Raw genomic sequence first — 15,217 nt, forward strand, 5'->3', positions numbered from 1 at the left:
ACATTCATTGCAATGGAAAATTTGGCATAAATACTGATATATTGTAGCGATATGGACCTTAGAATCGTGTGAATTATGCGTTTATAACAAAATAAAGGTTAATTTATTTAAAGCTTCCGTGGCGCCATCTAGCGGTGAAACGCTCAGGCTTATTTTCACTACATATTTGGGCGTTTTCCCGTCGACGGCGCCACTGGTTTCAAAACCCGCTCACTGAGCTGCAAAGTGAGCGGTGACTTTCTTGGATGCACACGCTCTGTCTGATGTATATTTTGATTTTTTTCGATACATAATAAAGTCGCGTAGCCGCATAGTTTGACAGGTTTCACCCGCTGTAGGATAACACACGTATCGAGGACAGAGAGCGAGCCCTTCAAATCGGATAATTTTATTATGGAGACCGACAGGCGATCGGATTTGTACGACGAATGGAAAAGACGGGTAAATTGTACAATTCACGATGACTATGTCACAATTCACGATAGCACATGCCGCAAATTATTGAAATTTCATTTGGGCCTAAACGAGTGCAACGTTACTCGAATTATCTATTAATTATTTACCAGACTTCTTAAATATATATATATATATATATATATATTATAATATTAACTGAATTACCACAATTCTTTCTTATCACAACTACAGTCAATGATTAACTTAAGACGTAAAATAATTGCGTAAAAAGAATTCGGTTTACTTTGCAGGCCTTCCTGGGTCCGCTTCCACAAGGATTCCTGGGTGTAGAAGAGCGCAATGCCCAACAGCAACAGGAAGCAGCGGATCAGCAAGCTGCGCTTGCCCTCCATCAACTGCAGATGCAAAGCATGCCAGGAATGCACGAACAGCACGTCGGCAGACTTAGTATAACAATCGCTCAGGTACGTTTGACGCTTCCATCCTCGTGTATGCGTTCAAGTTTAGTTTCACAGAGCAATGTTACTTGTATTTTGTAATAACATTCTATTCGTAATTTCAAAAAGACACTTCCTATAGGCTAAACTAGTGAAAAACTATGGAATGACAAGGATGGATCCTTACGTAAGGATGAGAGTGGGCCACGCAATTTACGAGACACACACATGCTCTAATGGAGCAAAGAATCCGCATTGGAACAAAGTCATCCAATGGTATACATTTTAAATAATAAAAAGATACACGTCGTATATCATATATATCTTCGAACATGTTTAATTATCGTGCATATTTCTTTATTATTTCAGCTATCTGCCACCAGGAGTTACGCAGATATATGTTGAAATTTACGACGAGTGTTCTTTTGTGATGGACGAGTTAATCGCATGGGGCCACATAGATATCCCACCTCAAGTTCTTCAAAAAGGAGAAACACACGAAGATTGGTACATGCTCAGTGGGAAACAGGGAGACAATCAAGAAGGGATGATAAATCTAGTTTTTAGTTACACGGTAAAGGTTGTTGATGACACATTACACAGAGACGCTATGTACTTTGTTAATATTTCATCCATGGAACTGATTGTACAATATTGTTATAGACAAAGTGCCATCCATACATGAGTGCACCCCCAGTCATGATGGTTCCCTCTTCAACAATGTTTGGTGCAGCGCCATATGCACCAGTGAATGTCTACACAGCACCACCTGCAGCTGCGGTACCTCCTATTCCCAGTTCTATGCCAAACGCTGAGGTCGAATTAAAACAGGTAACGTACAAAATTCTTGTTATTAAACTGGGGATGTATATACATTTACAGGAAATTCGAATGAAATGCACACAGTATGCAAGAGTATAAAACAATATCGAAGGTAAAGTTTATGTTATAATACTTCCAGAGCAAAATAGATTCCTATTCAGGTTCAATTTTTGTATATTCGTCTGCAAAGATTTTATTTTGCGTAAAAATCCCCGGTTCACTTATGCATACAGTATTTAAAAAACATTTCGTATCGATTGCAAGTATACTATTTTTCGTTTGCAGATCTCCGAAATGTTTCCAAACGTGGACAAGGAGGTGATCAGATCAGTCTACGACGCGAATCATGGAAAAAAAGACGTGACCATAAATTCGCTACTTCAAATGTGCGAATAAGCGATCTTTTTTTTTATAAATTATCATATTTAATTCCAAAGGCCGTATTTGTATTTTCCGCTATGCTGTATTTCTTTCGAAGTGTAATATATCTGCGAACTGTCGCCATGCATTTTATGGTATTTTAATATTTGGGAACTCCGACGAGGAAGATCCACGAAAACGTATTCGGGCAGGGAAATATATATATTTTCTAAGAAAAAAAAAGAAAAAAAAATATATCACTTCGATGTTTCGTGTATTTATTGATCCTTTACGTCTTTGTGATACGCAGGATGTTCTGCGTAGATCATTGGAGTTAATTAGGTTCGCGTGTAAAATTAAAAAAATATATTTAATATATTATTATATTAAAATAATATATTATAATAAAACGTTTATCGATGTGTCACGTTAATAATTAAAATTGTTACAAAATTGAATATTTTATTTGTTCCACATACTCGTACCAACCATCGTAGGACATCCTATGTATAACCATGCATGAACGTTTTTTTATAATTACAAACGAAACTTTATAAAATTATACGGTTTGTATCAAATTTCTTTTGGATTTTATTCTTTATAAAAAAAAGACTGTACAGAAAAATTTAACGCGTACTAAAATTACCTCTTACATCCAAGAACATAAAAAAATAAACTGACATGTTTTTAAGTATAAAATTATTATAAAAACGCTAATATCCCGAGTACCTCCTGTTGCTTTGTTTTGCTACACTGGAAGCGTATTCGTTGAATTATAATTTTTCTTTATAATTTTAATTATAATAATATAATATTGTTCACCTTTTGCTCCACAGCAAATGCGAATTCTAAATCTTATATATATCACTTTTAACAGTGAGTCAGTCCGAGTTAAATTTATTACATTTTCCATTTCCCCTTCTTACCATATTAACAATATATCATTGTTAACGTTATCTACAGCCCAAAACAATAACTTGTACCAATATTAAAAAAATACATAAATAATAATTTAACAAGCTAGCGCGACCAAATGTAAAAGTACGTGCTCTGCCAATGTGGGAGATACTTTTTCATTGGTTCCGCTATGAATTTAGCGAAAGGCACTGTAGTAGACAACGCAGTGAGAGCTGCATTTATTCTGTCACGGGTGCATTTGTCGTAAAATGGAGATCTTAATATATAAAGCAGCAAAGCTAGCTTCCGCTTATTCAGTTCTTCTTCTTCTTCTTTGCTGAACGATTCACGATTTGCTTTATCGTTAAATACGTTTAAACTGAAAGAGAAAATTGCATTGTACCCTGTTCCACTATATTACTTGAGTTTTTATTGTATTAATCAGTAATTTTATTTACCTAAGTAAATCAATAGCAAAGGACAACAACCACGGCGCCCACTGTTTCTCACCAGTGACGGATACGCATCCCAAATGGAATAATGGTTTCATAATATAAAGACTCTAAAAATATATTGATAGAAACAATAAAACATTCAACTTGATAACAATTCATGATTTACTATACAGCGTTATACATACCTCTGCTATAATGAATTTCTTTTCTGATACAGTGGAAGCATTTAGATTATCACTTTCACTGGGGACAGAAGGCAACCGTTCCCATGTTCGCGCCTGTAAAGAATTGGTGCCCCTTATACTTCTGACGATGGTGCCGGATCGCTTCAGCATGAATCCATTCTTCAATTTCTCTTCGTTAGATTTGATTAACATATCTCTGTTGAGCGGTTGTATCGGAGGACATTTCACCATGCGTTCTTTGTAGACGTGTATTACCAAGAGACGCAACACAGTCCTAACAATAAGTTACACGTATATACTATACAAATGTACTAATTTTTTGGCGATGTATATGAATATCATTGAAGGATTAGCGTAATATATATTGTATTTAAAATATTATCGACTCACTTGAATATTTGTATCGCTGTGATTACGAACCACCTGCCGCTGGGTCCCCACAATTTCTTAGCAGAGATTTCGAACAGTGTCTCTGTATACTCCACGACAGTCAGCCAAATTTTAAGCTTCGACTCGAATTGGGGAAACTTTAAATGCATGCATCTGCCGCTGTACATTAGCAAGTCGTTGAAGAGGACAACTAGGTTCGAGAATGAGTAGATAAACTCTGATGTAAACGTAGAATTGTTCAGGGAACCTGGAAAACAATTTTATTTAAAAATATGCGCAGGAGAAATGTAATATTGAGAAAGAATTGCTCTAACCAGCTGTAAAGTAAGACAAACACTGAACAGTTTTCTCTAAGTCTGCCAATAATTGTGGATTTTCTATGACCCATTTTTGATAGGGTTCGATGAGTTTTAAAACAGAAGAATTCACTTTGTCGAGCACCATTTTGATATTTTTGAACAATTTAAATGAAGTTGACAATCATCACTCGATCACTGTTAACCTTTGAAAAATCAACAGGTGATGTCTGGGGATATCTAGGGATGTCTAGTGATATAGATTTATTAGCGTTGTTTTCAATAAATTCTTCCATGTTAGGTTTCTGTAAGAGAAAAAGGACGTATATGTATTAAAAATTTATTATTTTATTTAAAATGATGCTACTTTTAGGAAAAATACGATTACGTTACGTTTATTGCACAGCCATAGAAATATAGTGTTACTAGATTTAGCTTCCATTCGCGCATGCGCGTTGAACGCGCGACCAATCAGAGCGCGAGTATGCCAATAGAGCGCCCGCGGTAGCGTATCAGCGCGGCCGTTTGGCGCGTTCTGACTCGTGCTCTGATTGGTCGACGTTTTCCCTTAATATCTCCTTAAGGAAGCCTCGGTCAACATTTTCGCTAAGGAAAAAGTTGTTTCAAATCACCCCCCGAACCGCCCCTTTCAGGACCTTCAACATTTTTGGGACACCTTGTATATGACGAAGACTCAATGTATTTCCAATTCTTTTATAATTTTATTATTTTTTAGGGCGACCAAGGGCGCCAGTTTTATAATCGTATTTGATACACTCCTGATGCAAAAGATAGTGCGCATGCTCAAACATCTCTCTTCGCGCCATATTTCTCGAAAGTGTCATTAAAATTTACATACAACTTTTATTATTTGTTTATTATCCGATCTCTATTTTTAGTTTCCTTGCAAACCATGAACAACGATGATTTAATTTCATCGAATGGCTGTACCGAAGAATTGAATAACAAAACGAAAGAAAAAAATGGAACGACTCACGTTGAAAGTGAAAAACCGCACGAGGAATACCAGTATTTAGATTTAATTAGGAAAATCATTAATGAAGGAGCGAACAGAAGTGACCGTACTGGCGTGGGCACGCTATCCCTTTTTGGAACTCAAATGCGTTTTAGTTTAAGAGACAGTAAGAACTTTCTCATAAACAATTCACACAATAATTTATATAATAATTAGTACCTGTTTTGTAAGGACTAATACGACTATTTCTGTATTCTTATACCCTGCATACTGATTTAATACGTCCAGAAAAATATATTCGATGTCCTCGTATAAATACAATGATAAACGATTAATATTATCTACCATTTTAGATACATTTCCATTAATAACTACCAAGCGGGTGTTTTGGAGAGGAGTTGTAGAAGAATTGTTATGGTTTATAAAGGGATCAGCGAATGCTAAAGAACTCTCAGAGAAAAATGTTCATATTTGGGATGCCAACAGCTCTCGCGCGTTCTTAGATTCTTGTGGCCTCACCGATAGAGAAGAAGGAGATTTAGGACCAGTTTATGGATTTCAGTGGAGACACTTTGGTGCAAAATACACAAACATGCACGCCGATTACAAAGGACAAGGTAAATCGTCGCGTGTTGTATCTGAAATTAACGATATCTTAATACATCTTTCATCTGTGCAGGCATCGATCAATTACAAGACGTAATACACCAAATAAAAAATTCTCCCGATAGCAGGAGAATAATAATGTCTGCGTGGAACCCAACCGACATTCCACAAATGGCCTTACCTCCTTGCCATTGTCTTGTACAATTCTATGTAAACAAAGACGAACTGTCCTGTCAGCTTTATCAAAGAAGCGCAGATATGGGTCTCGGAGTGCCATTCAACATAGCATCCTACTCTCTGTTGACTTGTATGTTGGCTCATATCACAAACTTAAAGGTGAGTCTCCACGAAAGTAGTCTGAATTTTTAACAGAAACTTGTATTTCCTCTTTTATTCTCAGCCTGGTGAATTTGTACATACAATGGGCGACTGTCACGTGTACCTTAATCATGTATCCGCGCTCAAGGAACAACTAAAACGCACACCGAAACCATTCCCACGTTTAAAGATAGTTAGGAACGTTCAGAACGTCGACGATTTCGTAGCGGAGGATTTTGAACTGCTTGGGTACGAACCGCATGGAAAACTCTCGATGGCGATGGCTGTTTAAGAGCAAGTTAAGACATTTAAGCAAACGTAGATTACGTCGACGCGTTATACGTTTTCTTTAACAAAAAACAAAAAACAAAAAAAAAAAGAATTTTTAACCATTGAGAAAGTAAGTATACCATTTGAATTGGCGAATTAATGAAATTCACTGTGTATTATAATTTCTAACTGTATCTATACTTTATTTCCTAATAAAAATTATGTTTTTAATAAACTCGTATCTTAGTAATTGTACGTGTATGTGTTTGTGTGTCGTGTGTGTATGTGTAGGATGTTCTACTACTGGTTTGAGAAATGTTGGGTGACTCTGTAAGCTGTAACACGATGTGAAATCATGAAAATTCCTGCAACACTCCCAGCGATTAATAACTTTGGAACTAAACCCTCAACATAATAATTTTTTTCCTGTGACCTGTGAACTTTCTCATTCCAGTAGCTTAACATCCTGTATATACGTATGCATATATGTATAATATACATATGTATACATATATGTACGTATATAGGTTCTCTCATTTTAACTTGGTCTTTGTAATAACTCGAAAACATGGAATTTTAGAAAAAAAAAAATGTTTCAGACAAAAGTTTTATGGTTCAGAGGGGACCAGAAATGATCAATTCGACTCTACTTGTAATATTTCTTCATGGCGGCCATTGTTTTTTAAATGGAAGTAGATTTTTTGGTTCAATGCAAATTGTAGCTGGTATCGAGATGAAGACAATGGTTCTTGTTTTTGTTTTTCATTCGGATCTGTTTTGTTATTTTTCAAATTCAATGTGTATGTGTGTGTGTGTGTGTAGCAGAAATAAGGATTCTGTTGCGTGTGTGTGACACGTGCACACAAATTGAATTTAAAAAATAACAAACTTTAAATCGCTGTAACACAGTCAAAAATAATCCAAATGAAAAAAAAAAGTCGACTTTGATTTTTGAAAAATGGGCGCTACGAACAAGTACCGTAAGTGGTGCCATCTATAATCGAATTGATAACTCCATCTTGTGGCCCTATTGGAAGCTAAAAAACTTTTGTTTCAAATGTTTCGTACTAAAACTCTGTTTTCGAGTTATCACGGTGTCCAAGTTAAAATGGGACAACATGCGTATATCTACGTATATGTATATATGTATATTTATATATTTATATTTCAATTTCTTTTTTTTCAGTACCGGTCTCGAATTAGTCCATACGTGTCCGTTACAGGCTTAAGTTACGCACAAATCATACAATCATAACTATTCCACCACGTTTCTAATCGTCGAGAGAGGAAGAAATACGTTTATCGACGTAACCGACAAGCATGGACGTTTAAAGGCCTTAAACAACTTTCAAATCTAACAAAATTACGTTATTTCTATACAGTTTTAAAATCCAGCACTTCCTTAAATCATGTAAACATCTGTTGGGAATTATCGTTTGTCTTGAATCGCTAGTGGAACGAATCGTTTCTATCATTTAAAGCGGTATACCTTAAAATGAATCCCTCCTGCTCGATGTAAAGTAACTGACAGCGTTTAAAACAAAAAAAAGAAAAAAAAAAATAGGACGAAATTTAGGGGAAGTCTCTGGATATTGGGGGCTAGCACATCTGTACATCGTTAGACTGTGAAGTACTTAATTGATGCAGTTGTTGAGTAACTGCCAGGGTGCCACATTCGCTAACAGTGATGATCACCCAAATGATGTCTAAAGAAAAAAATAAATCTGTAAGGAAAAGGTCTGCGATGTATAAAAGATGAGAAAGAGAATTGTACGTACCCCCAAAATAGGAACCCGTTGATGTCATCATTCTCCATTTACTCTGGTACACGCCGGTGACAGAGGGACTGGTAAGGTCCACGCTTATCTCAGTCGTTTCTTTGGGGCCTAAAGACGGAACCGGTACCCGCGTGCATTCTCCCATTTGCACCCCTCCTGTATGTTGCAGACAAATCTCAGCAGGCCATGCCTCTGTGCCACTGTTTTGTACGTGCCATGATTTTCGAAATTTAGTGTTAGGTGGCACCGATTCCCCTTCGCCTATAGTGCTGTCGCATATCAGGGCCATACAGGGGAACTTGAAGGGAGACTCGAAGTCAAAGTAACTACATATAGCTGCTTGAAGGTTCCTGCAATCGTTTGAGAATTATTTTCAAGAGGATCAGGTTCAGATCGGATAGTTACGTAGATAAAATAGATGTTTGCAGAAGAAACGTAGTGGTAGATATTCTCTTTGCAGGGACGAAGCTATTGGGTTGCCTTTGTTAGAAACTGACTAGGTTTATAGTAGGATCAATTTTCCTATCGATGCCAGTAATTTATTTGAATGATGGCAAAAGGGGCAAAAAGATTGAACAAATGACAGAAACTGAAGAAGAAGAACATAGCAGTCAGGAAAGCTCGACAAAAAAGAGACTCTTTCAAACTCTAATTCCATTGGAGTAAGCCAAGCGAAGATTCCAAAAAAGAGAAAGTAGGTTCCATATAATCTAGCCATGATTAGAATTGTTGCATCTCGATACTAGAGTTCTCCTCCAACCAGTGTGTCTGTTAAGCATAACATCTGCAAACTATGGCCTTAAACAATGCGATACGCCACGTTTAACAAATACTGTGCAACGTTGACAAGCCAGAAAAGTGGCTCGCTGAGTTACCTACGTCTCATTTATTCCTATGCTTGTCGAAAGCTGCTAAAATATTGAACAAACAAACACTTTAGTAAAATTCGTTATTTGTAGACCTAGCACAAGCTGTCATCCAGCAAAGGATCATACCACTACGTAAACATGGCGACGTTAGGGTTAGGTCAGAGGGAAACTCGTTGGTAGGAAGTGTTTACGATAAAGGTGATATCATACCAGTTGTTCATATCGAGGAAGAACGTAGCGGTGGCTTCGTTCAGCTGGCTGCCAGCCAGCAGCCTCTGCAGCTGCTTCACCAGATCGTCTTTATCGGTGGTGCCTAGACAGCTGAACTGGCGCAACAAATGCTGGTCCAAGTCGTTGTCCACATTCATGATGCGTCCTCGTTTCCGCGACCGTTCAGTGCCCCATGTAACGCAACTGTCAATCAAAGCACAGCCTCGTAAACACGTCCTCTGGATCGTCCCGATCTTTAACTGCAAATTTTAAATGTCATTCTTCGTGACGTTCATCCGTGCGCAGCGGGTGCATGCATCCATGGTACACTCCGCGCGAGAAGCACGCGAAACCCCGAGATCACTTATGTACAGTCCGTACAGTAGAGTACGGCACGGACGTAGCGCGGTATAGAGAAGGACAGGACGGTCCGACGAGACGAAGGACAGAGATATGGCAACGGTGCACCTCTCTTCGTCGCGCAACGCGCGATAGACGGGGAATAGGGTTAGGGCGGTGGGGACTACTCTCTTCAGTGCTGGTTCTAGCAATATTGGCGCTCTGGGCAATATTATGGGGTTACAATTTTTATGAGAAAAGGACTAGGCGGTTGGATTGTAAAAATTGTTAAACTACGTAGCATAGAAGAGACAACGAGAAAAGTAAGATAAATGTAAATTAAAATAAAATAAAAGTTATTCCATGTCGCGTATCGGTAGTACCGGTTTTAGCAATATTGGCGCCCTGGGCAGATTATCGTGGCGTGGGGTTACAATTTTCAAGAAATAGGGACAAAGTAATAATATCAAACTGTGTACAGGGTGTCCCAAAAATGTTGTAACACCTTGAAAGAGGTGATTCGGGAGGTGATTTGAAACAACTTTATCCTTAGCGAAAATCTTGTCCGAGACTTAGTTGAGGAGATATTAACGGAAAACGCTGACCAATCAGAGCGCGAGGCGGCCACGCTCCCCGACCAATCAGAGCGCAAGTATGCCAATGGAGCACCCGCGGTAGCGTATCAGCGCGGCCGCTTGGCGCGTTCTGACTCGCGCTCTGATTGGTCGGGGAGCGCGGCCGTCTCGCATTCTGATTGGTCGACGTTTTCTGTACTATCTCCTTAACTTCAAAGTTTGTGAATTTTATTTAAATTCTTTTCCTTTGATCTTTAACTTTCGGAATTAATATTTTTAGTTCTTTAGTGAGAGGCACTGGCATCCATATACAGGGTGTCTCATAAATGTTGGAGTTCCATGAATTTTAGAATTTTTCCAACGTTGATGGCGCACGCCCTTGAAAATTATTACCAAAAATCTTTCTTTTACTTTTAGGAGAGTAGGTTTTCACTTTACGGAAAAACTTTCTATACGATTTTCGTAGTGTTCCCTAAGATCTACAAGGAAAAAAAGTTTAAAAATATTCATTATTGAGGGAGTAGTTAGTAGGTTTCTTTTCGCTCCTCACCATCAACAGAGAACCCCTTCTAAACGTCACTGTGCGACAAGGACATATACACTCTCTCTACTCGCTCTCTTACTAATCTCGCCGGAAGCTTCTCTTATCGAGCACGCGCGTCTATCTCGCTGTACGTCTATGGTCGAATCCGAGCGTTTTCCGTTCCCTTTGTGACGCGTTGTCACCTTGACCTTGCGCGCGTCGCGGAGACCAAGTTTTTGCAGCTGATAAACTGATATGCACACGGGGGAGAGGAGAACGCTCGCAAAATCGATTAGTCCGCTTGCTTGCATTCCGTGCGTTTACCCAGCTCTTATCGAACAATATGTGCAGTTTTTCCAATGATTTATAGAGAAATATAATATTTAATATGAAGCTATGTTTTATAATTTTGATTTTGCTTTCTGTAGAAAGACTGACTCTTCTTCTGACTCTCCACATTTATTTGTATATAAAGATTCAATTTTGGAAACGATTGGAATTGTTTTAAATTGAATTGAAAATGTCTTATACCGAAAATTCATCGCTCCAATTAATACGAATGTTTTTTATATAAAAAAAAAAGGATAAATTCCTCTTTAATGTCAGTATCATTGTTAATGTTAGAGGTAATATTTCAAATATTCCCGCGCTTTATACTGATACCCTTTTCTTTCCTTCCTTACCGATTGATGGATAACGTAATTTAATATCAAAGAGAAATTAAAGAAGAGTTTCACCTATCGATATGTTATTTTTTTCACTTCTTTCCAAAAAGATCTCACAGTCTTGTTCAAAATGAAATAAAAGAATTCCCATGGAGCATAATAATTACTATCACTTTCTGTTCCAAGTAAAAATTATTTTTTGATATACAACAAATTCATTCCGACAGAAAGACAACTCCCAAATCCATCACGTTTACTGCTAAATTACTCTACGCTTTGACTACACGTCTACTTTAAAAGACGAAGACTTCGTGAAACTGAAGTCAACTAAAGTGAACGTGAGTGAACGCAATTCCACGAACTCCTCGTAACGAGAGTCACGTCCTTTCTTTTGTACCCTCTGGCGCGCTCTGCGCAGCTCTGCGCCATCCAAGCGTTTATATACGCCTCCGCAGGCGTTCCCGCGCATGCGCAGCTGTCATCCCCTCCGCTGCCGGGCGGCGCAGCAGCTGCGCGCGCAGCGCGCCGCGTAACACTTGAAATACGAATCAGAAGACAATCGCGCTCCGAAGTTGATTCGCGTAGATGTTCCCAAAACGTCGGGGTGATACCATTTACAAAGTTCGACCGCGCACGAAAGCATCAATCGGTGTCAATCGAGAACGTGTACGCGCCGCAGGTCGCGATGATGCATCACTGAACCGTGTTTTCGACCCGTTCACGTTACCCTTGCACACCGTCGCTAGTAATCAACGAGCACGATCCTCTTCTCCCGTGGAATAACGCGCACAGGCATCGATGAGATATACAAAATCCCTGGACGGTCGTTTTCTCGTCGACGGGAGGACTTCGTGATGAAAGTCGGGAGTAATTTCGAGACGATCTAGTCCACTTCGACAATCGCTGAATAATCTGAAACAAAGAAGAGAGAACCGAGGTGAGAAGCATTTCGTTACTCCAAAAAGCGATTGAGAGGGTGATTGAGAATTTGGAGCTGGTCTTTTACAACTTCTTGTTAGAGTAGAATTAACTTCTATGTTTAATACTTATCAAGTGTATTTGTAATTTATTAGGAGAATAGTAATAAGTGAAATTTGTGGAATATCATTGTGTAAGCATTGTACTTGCTACACCTAATAATTATCAACTATTTTCTTGATCTGTTAGAAGCACAACGATAAACAAAATTTCTGACCCGCCAAATCTCGTATATATTCATGTACATCAGGTTGATATACGAGTTACAGATTTAAAGTCATTCCAATGAACATTAGGTTGACTTGGAGTTACAAATGAGCGAATACAAAGGCACAGAATTGATATCTACACTTAATAATTATACCACAGTTGCGAAATAAATTAAAATCTTTAAGTATCCCAGCCTAGAGCTCTGCCCTACCTCTACTCTAGAATTCTTGATCCCCCGAAGCACCCAGAAACCCGTCTAAAACTGACCCACAGCAGGATGATCGGGCCATCCTCGGGTACCGGGGGAATCCCGGATCACGAGCTCTCCGAGAATCAGTCGCGCGCTGCCAGGAAGCGCATCTTCGACGACCTGGACATAGAGACCTTTTGCGAGGAGGTCCAGAACAGTCGAAAGCGGTACCAGTTCCAGGAGATGGAGACTCCGATCGAGCTGATCGCTTCCAACGAGATGATCGGCGACACAGCGGCGCTGTTCTCCTCCGTGGAGGAGTCCCCAGTGACTCGACTAGAGGTCCTCCTCGTGGACGGAACGAACTGCACCTGGACCACGGTCTCCGAGCTGGAGTCTCAGCAGAACATCGCTGAGATCGCGCCCTCGCCGTCCACGTCTTCCTCTTCGCCCGAGCACAGACGCGAGCAGGTGATCCAGGTGGAGGAGACTGGCTACCAGATCGAGCCCAGTTACTGGGAACCTGTGGTCACCATCCCCTCGACGAATTTGCAACAGAGCAAGTCTGCACCATCCTCTAGTAACCAGTATCAGCAGCAATTCGACGATCAGGAAACTGGCAACTTGTCCTGGCTGCTCGACTTCAAGCTGGACCCTTTCATCGAGGCTGCAGATGACAGATCCACATCATCCAATTACAATTACAATGGTGCGGAGGCAGATTTCACCTGTGTACTTCAAAGTTTTTTTTATGAAATTAGTCTTTGTAATCTAGTATTGCTTTTGTGGATGATTTTCTTTAATCTAATTACATAGATGCTTTAGTGTTAATCATCCTTCATTTCCATTTCATCTTCAAATTGGATTAGGCCTGGGTTAGGTCTACAAATTATAGTTTATACTTTTTCTCGGTTTCAATGTTAATTTCCCTTGACGCAAGGAAAAGGTTCCGCTTACTAGTGTTTCCTTTAACAATACACACCCTGATCGTCATCTACAAAATATTTCATATTATGCAATAGGATCTTTGTTATGGAAGCTTGTGTAATTGAATAGAATTTTAAGTTTACTTACTGGTTTTATGAATTTGGAGTCCAAAGGACTGTCTATGGTTGAGAAGGTTGTTGCGTGTTTGAATAATTGTTTCTTGTTTAGGAAGCAAGACGAAAGTAAACGGACGTTCTTACGGGTCCACCTACGTCAACGACGCCAAAAGGAGTTACAACGAGAACGGTTCCTTGCATCAGGACACCATCCAGAATTACCAGAGTCCCGATAAGAGAAACTTTGTGCCTTCCCGGTGCAATGGACCAAAGAAGCCACCTTTTACCTACACAGAACTCATTGAACATGCTCTTCGAGAGAGGGGAGAGCTCACAGTGTCAGCCATTTATCAGTGGATCTCGTAAGTTGTATTTTAAATAGCTTTATACCAACGATCTCGTTTACATTATCAAAATTTGTTGATGAGTCTCGCGCTTTTAATTTGCGTTACTCTGTAGGATCATCTTTATCACTGATATTACTTTGTATGGGCAATTTTCAGCTTAGATATTTAATTTTTTAATTACAAAGATAGATTTCAATCAAATCTAAATCTTAAATCTCGGTTTCAAGAAGAATTCTTAAGCCTTAAGAAGTATCTTTATTTTAAGCATCATTAAAATCCAATCAGGAGGATTACTTACAGTCAATCTCATAAGTATTCCTACCTTCTATGTCTATAGAAGAAATTTGTATTTCTTCGATAAACATAGAGAGTATGAATAGTTATGGGACTCATCGTCAAAGTATTTCAGACAAATAATCAATCTACTGCTTCCGTTACTATTCATTATTATTCATAGCAATCCAAGAATAACTGTGCTAAGGTGTAATGGAAAACCATAACACCACTGTAATTTTCCATCGTTTATGGGAATTAATGGGGTATTCTCCTTCGTTGAGATATATGATATAAATTAATTGAAATTGTTTGGCCTTAAAAGAAAAAAATAAATCCATTCGCGAGGACGTTCAGAGACAGAAAATCGGTGAAAAGGAGTTCAGGGGCTCGATTATCTATATCGTGAAGCCACGATCGAACAGGTGAAAGCACAGGAGCCAGTAAATTGTGCGCATTAGTATTGGAGGGGTGGTTGCAACGACGAGGAGAGCTGGTACCAGGTCGTACCACGTTGCGAGGGCAGCGGTGCCAAGGGGTACCATCTAAGAACCTTTCTGACCCTCCCTGACGAGCCACCCCCGCATCGGGGCGAGCCACGTTCTCGTAAATTCATATAAACCCGTTTCCTAGATTTGCTGGTGAATGGTAGCTGTATATACTCATGCATCTGAAACATAAACCCTGAATGTAAAACTGCATTTCACAAGCTTGGGAGTCTGGTACGATACAGTTAGTTGAACCAAATGTTTATCAGCGTTCCATGGAAAGTATTTTTCCAGTCCTTC

At 39.1% G+C, this 15,217-nt stretch overlaps 5 protein-coding genes and 1 long non-coding RNA gene across 8 annotated transcripts in view; 3 read left to right on the forward strand and 3 right to left on the reverse strand.

Moving 5' to 3' along the window:
* The first annotated feature begins 223 nt into the window (after positions 1 to 223).
* On the forward strand, positions 224 to 2,184 carry LOC128896954 (toll-interacting protein A-like). Of its 2 annotated transcripts, none has more exons than XM_054160559.1 (6): positions 224 to 441; positions 708 to 881; positions 997 to 1,130; positions 1,224 to 1,434; positions 1,518 to 1,685; positions 1,962 to 2,184. In XM_054160559.1, the coding sequence occupies exons 1-6, from the start codon at positions 394 to 396 to the stop codon at positions 2,070 to 2,072; spliced, it is 846 nt and encodes a 281-aa protein (XP_054016534.1). In that variant the 5' UTR covers positions 224 to 393; the 3' UTR covers positions 2,073 to 2,184. The 2 variants fall into 2 exon arrangements, with proteins under 2 accessions (XP_054016534.1, XP_054016535.1); XM_054160560.1 differs by having other exon boundaries at positions 227 to 441; positions 1,224 to 1,428.
* A 107-nt stretch (positions 2,185 to 2,291) lies between these two features.
* On the reverse strand, positions 2,292 to 4,494 carry LOC128896953 (peroxisomal membrane protein PEX16). Its single transcript, XM_054160557.1, has 5 exons — positions 4,278 to 4,494; positions 3,964 to 4,210; positions 3,574 to 3,847; positions 3,392 to 3,495; positions 2,292 to 3,312 (listed from the first exon to the last, which is right to left on the reverse strand). The coding sequence occupies exons 1-5, from the start codon at positions 4,405 to 4,407 to the stop codon at positions 3,057 to 3,059; spliced, it is 1,011 nt and encodes a 336-aa protein (XP_054016532.1). The 5' UTR covers positions 4,408 to 4,494; the 3' UTR covers positions 2,292 to 3,056.
* Positions 4,495 to 5,070: 576 nt separating this feature from the next.
* LOC128896691 (thymidylate synthase) lies at positions 5,071 to 6,664 on the forward strand. Its single transcript, XM_054160099.1, has 4 exons — positions 5,071 to 5,401; positions 5,589 to 5,852; positions 5,915 to 6,177; positions 6,242 to 6,664. The coding sequence occupies exons 1-4, from the start codon at positions 5,173 to 5,175 to the stop codon at positions 6,449 to 6,451; spliced, it is 966 nt and encodes a 321-aa protein (XP_054016074.1). The 5' UTR covers positions 5,071 to 5,172; the 3' UTR covers positions 6,452 to 6,664.
* On the reverse strand, positions 6,515 to 9,645 carry LOC128896699 (protein ILRUN). Its single transcript, XM_054160111.1, has 3 exons — positions 9,287 to 9,645; positions 8,208 to 8,557; positions 6,515 to 8,135 (listed from the first exon to the last, which is right to left on the reverse strand). Exons 1-3 carry the CDS (start codon positions 9,442 to 9,444, stop codon positions 8,029 to 8,031), a joined length of 615 nt encoding a protein of 204 aa, XP_054016086.1. The 5' UTR covers positions 9,445 to 9,645; the 3' UTR covers positions 6,515 to 8,028.
* Positions 9,646 to 12,227: 2,582 nt separating this feature from the next.
* Positions 12,228 to 15,217, forward strand: part of LOC128896686 (uncharacterized) — a 5,424-nt gene continuing 2,434 nt past the window's right edge. The window contains exons 1-3 of one of the 2 annotated variants that reach the window (XM_054160091.1): positions 12,228 to 12,325; positions 12,850 to 13,475; positions 13,922 to 14,171. In XM_054160091.1, the coding sequence (XP_054016066.1) occupies positions 12,854 to 13,475; positions 13,922 to 14,171 (872 nt within the window). In that variant the 5' untranslated portion in view covers positions 12,228 to 12,325; positions 12,850 to 12,853. Of the gene's footprint in view, positions 12,326 to 12,793; positions 13,476 to 13,921; positions 14,172 to 15,217 lie in introns of those variants that run through there. The other variant, XM_054160090.1, reaches the window with a different exon arrangement.
* LOC128896707 (uncharacterized) lies at positions 13,335 to 14,042 on the reverse strand. Its single transcript, XR_008462078.1, has 3 exons — positions 13,841 to 14,042; positions 13,579 to 13,760; positions 13,335 to 13,501 (listed from the first exon to the last, which is right to left on the reverse strand). It is a non-coding gene; the product is annotated as an uncharacterized LOC128896707 (long non-coding RNA).

This window comes from Hylaeus anthracinus, unplaced genomic scaffold (genome assembly GCF_026225885.1).
Source record: "Hylaeus anthracinus isolate JK02 unplaced genomic scaffold, UHH_iyHylAnth1.0_haploid 11978, whole genome shotgun sequence".
Lineage (NCBI taxonomy): Eukaryota > Metazoa > Arthropoda > Insecta > Hymenoptera > Colletidae > Hylaeus > Hylaeus anthracinus.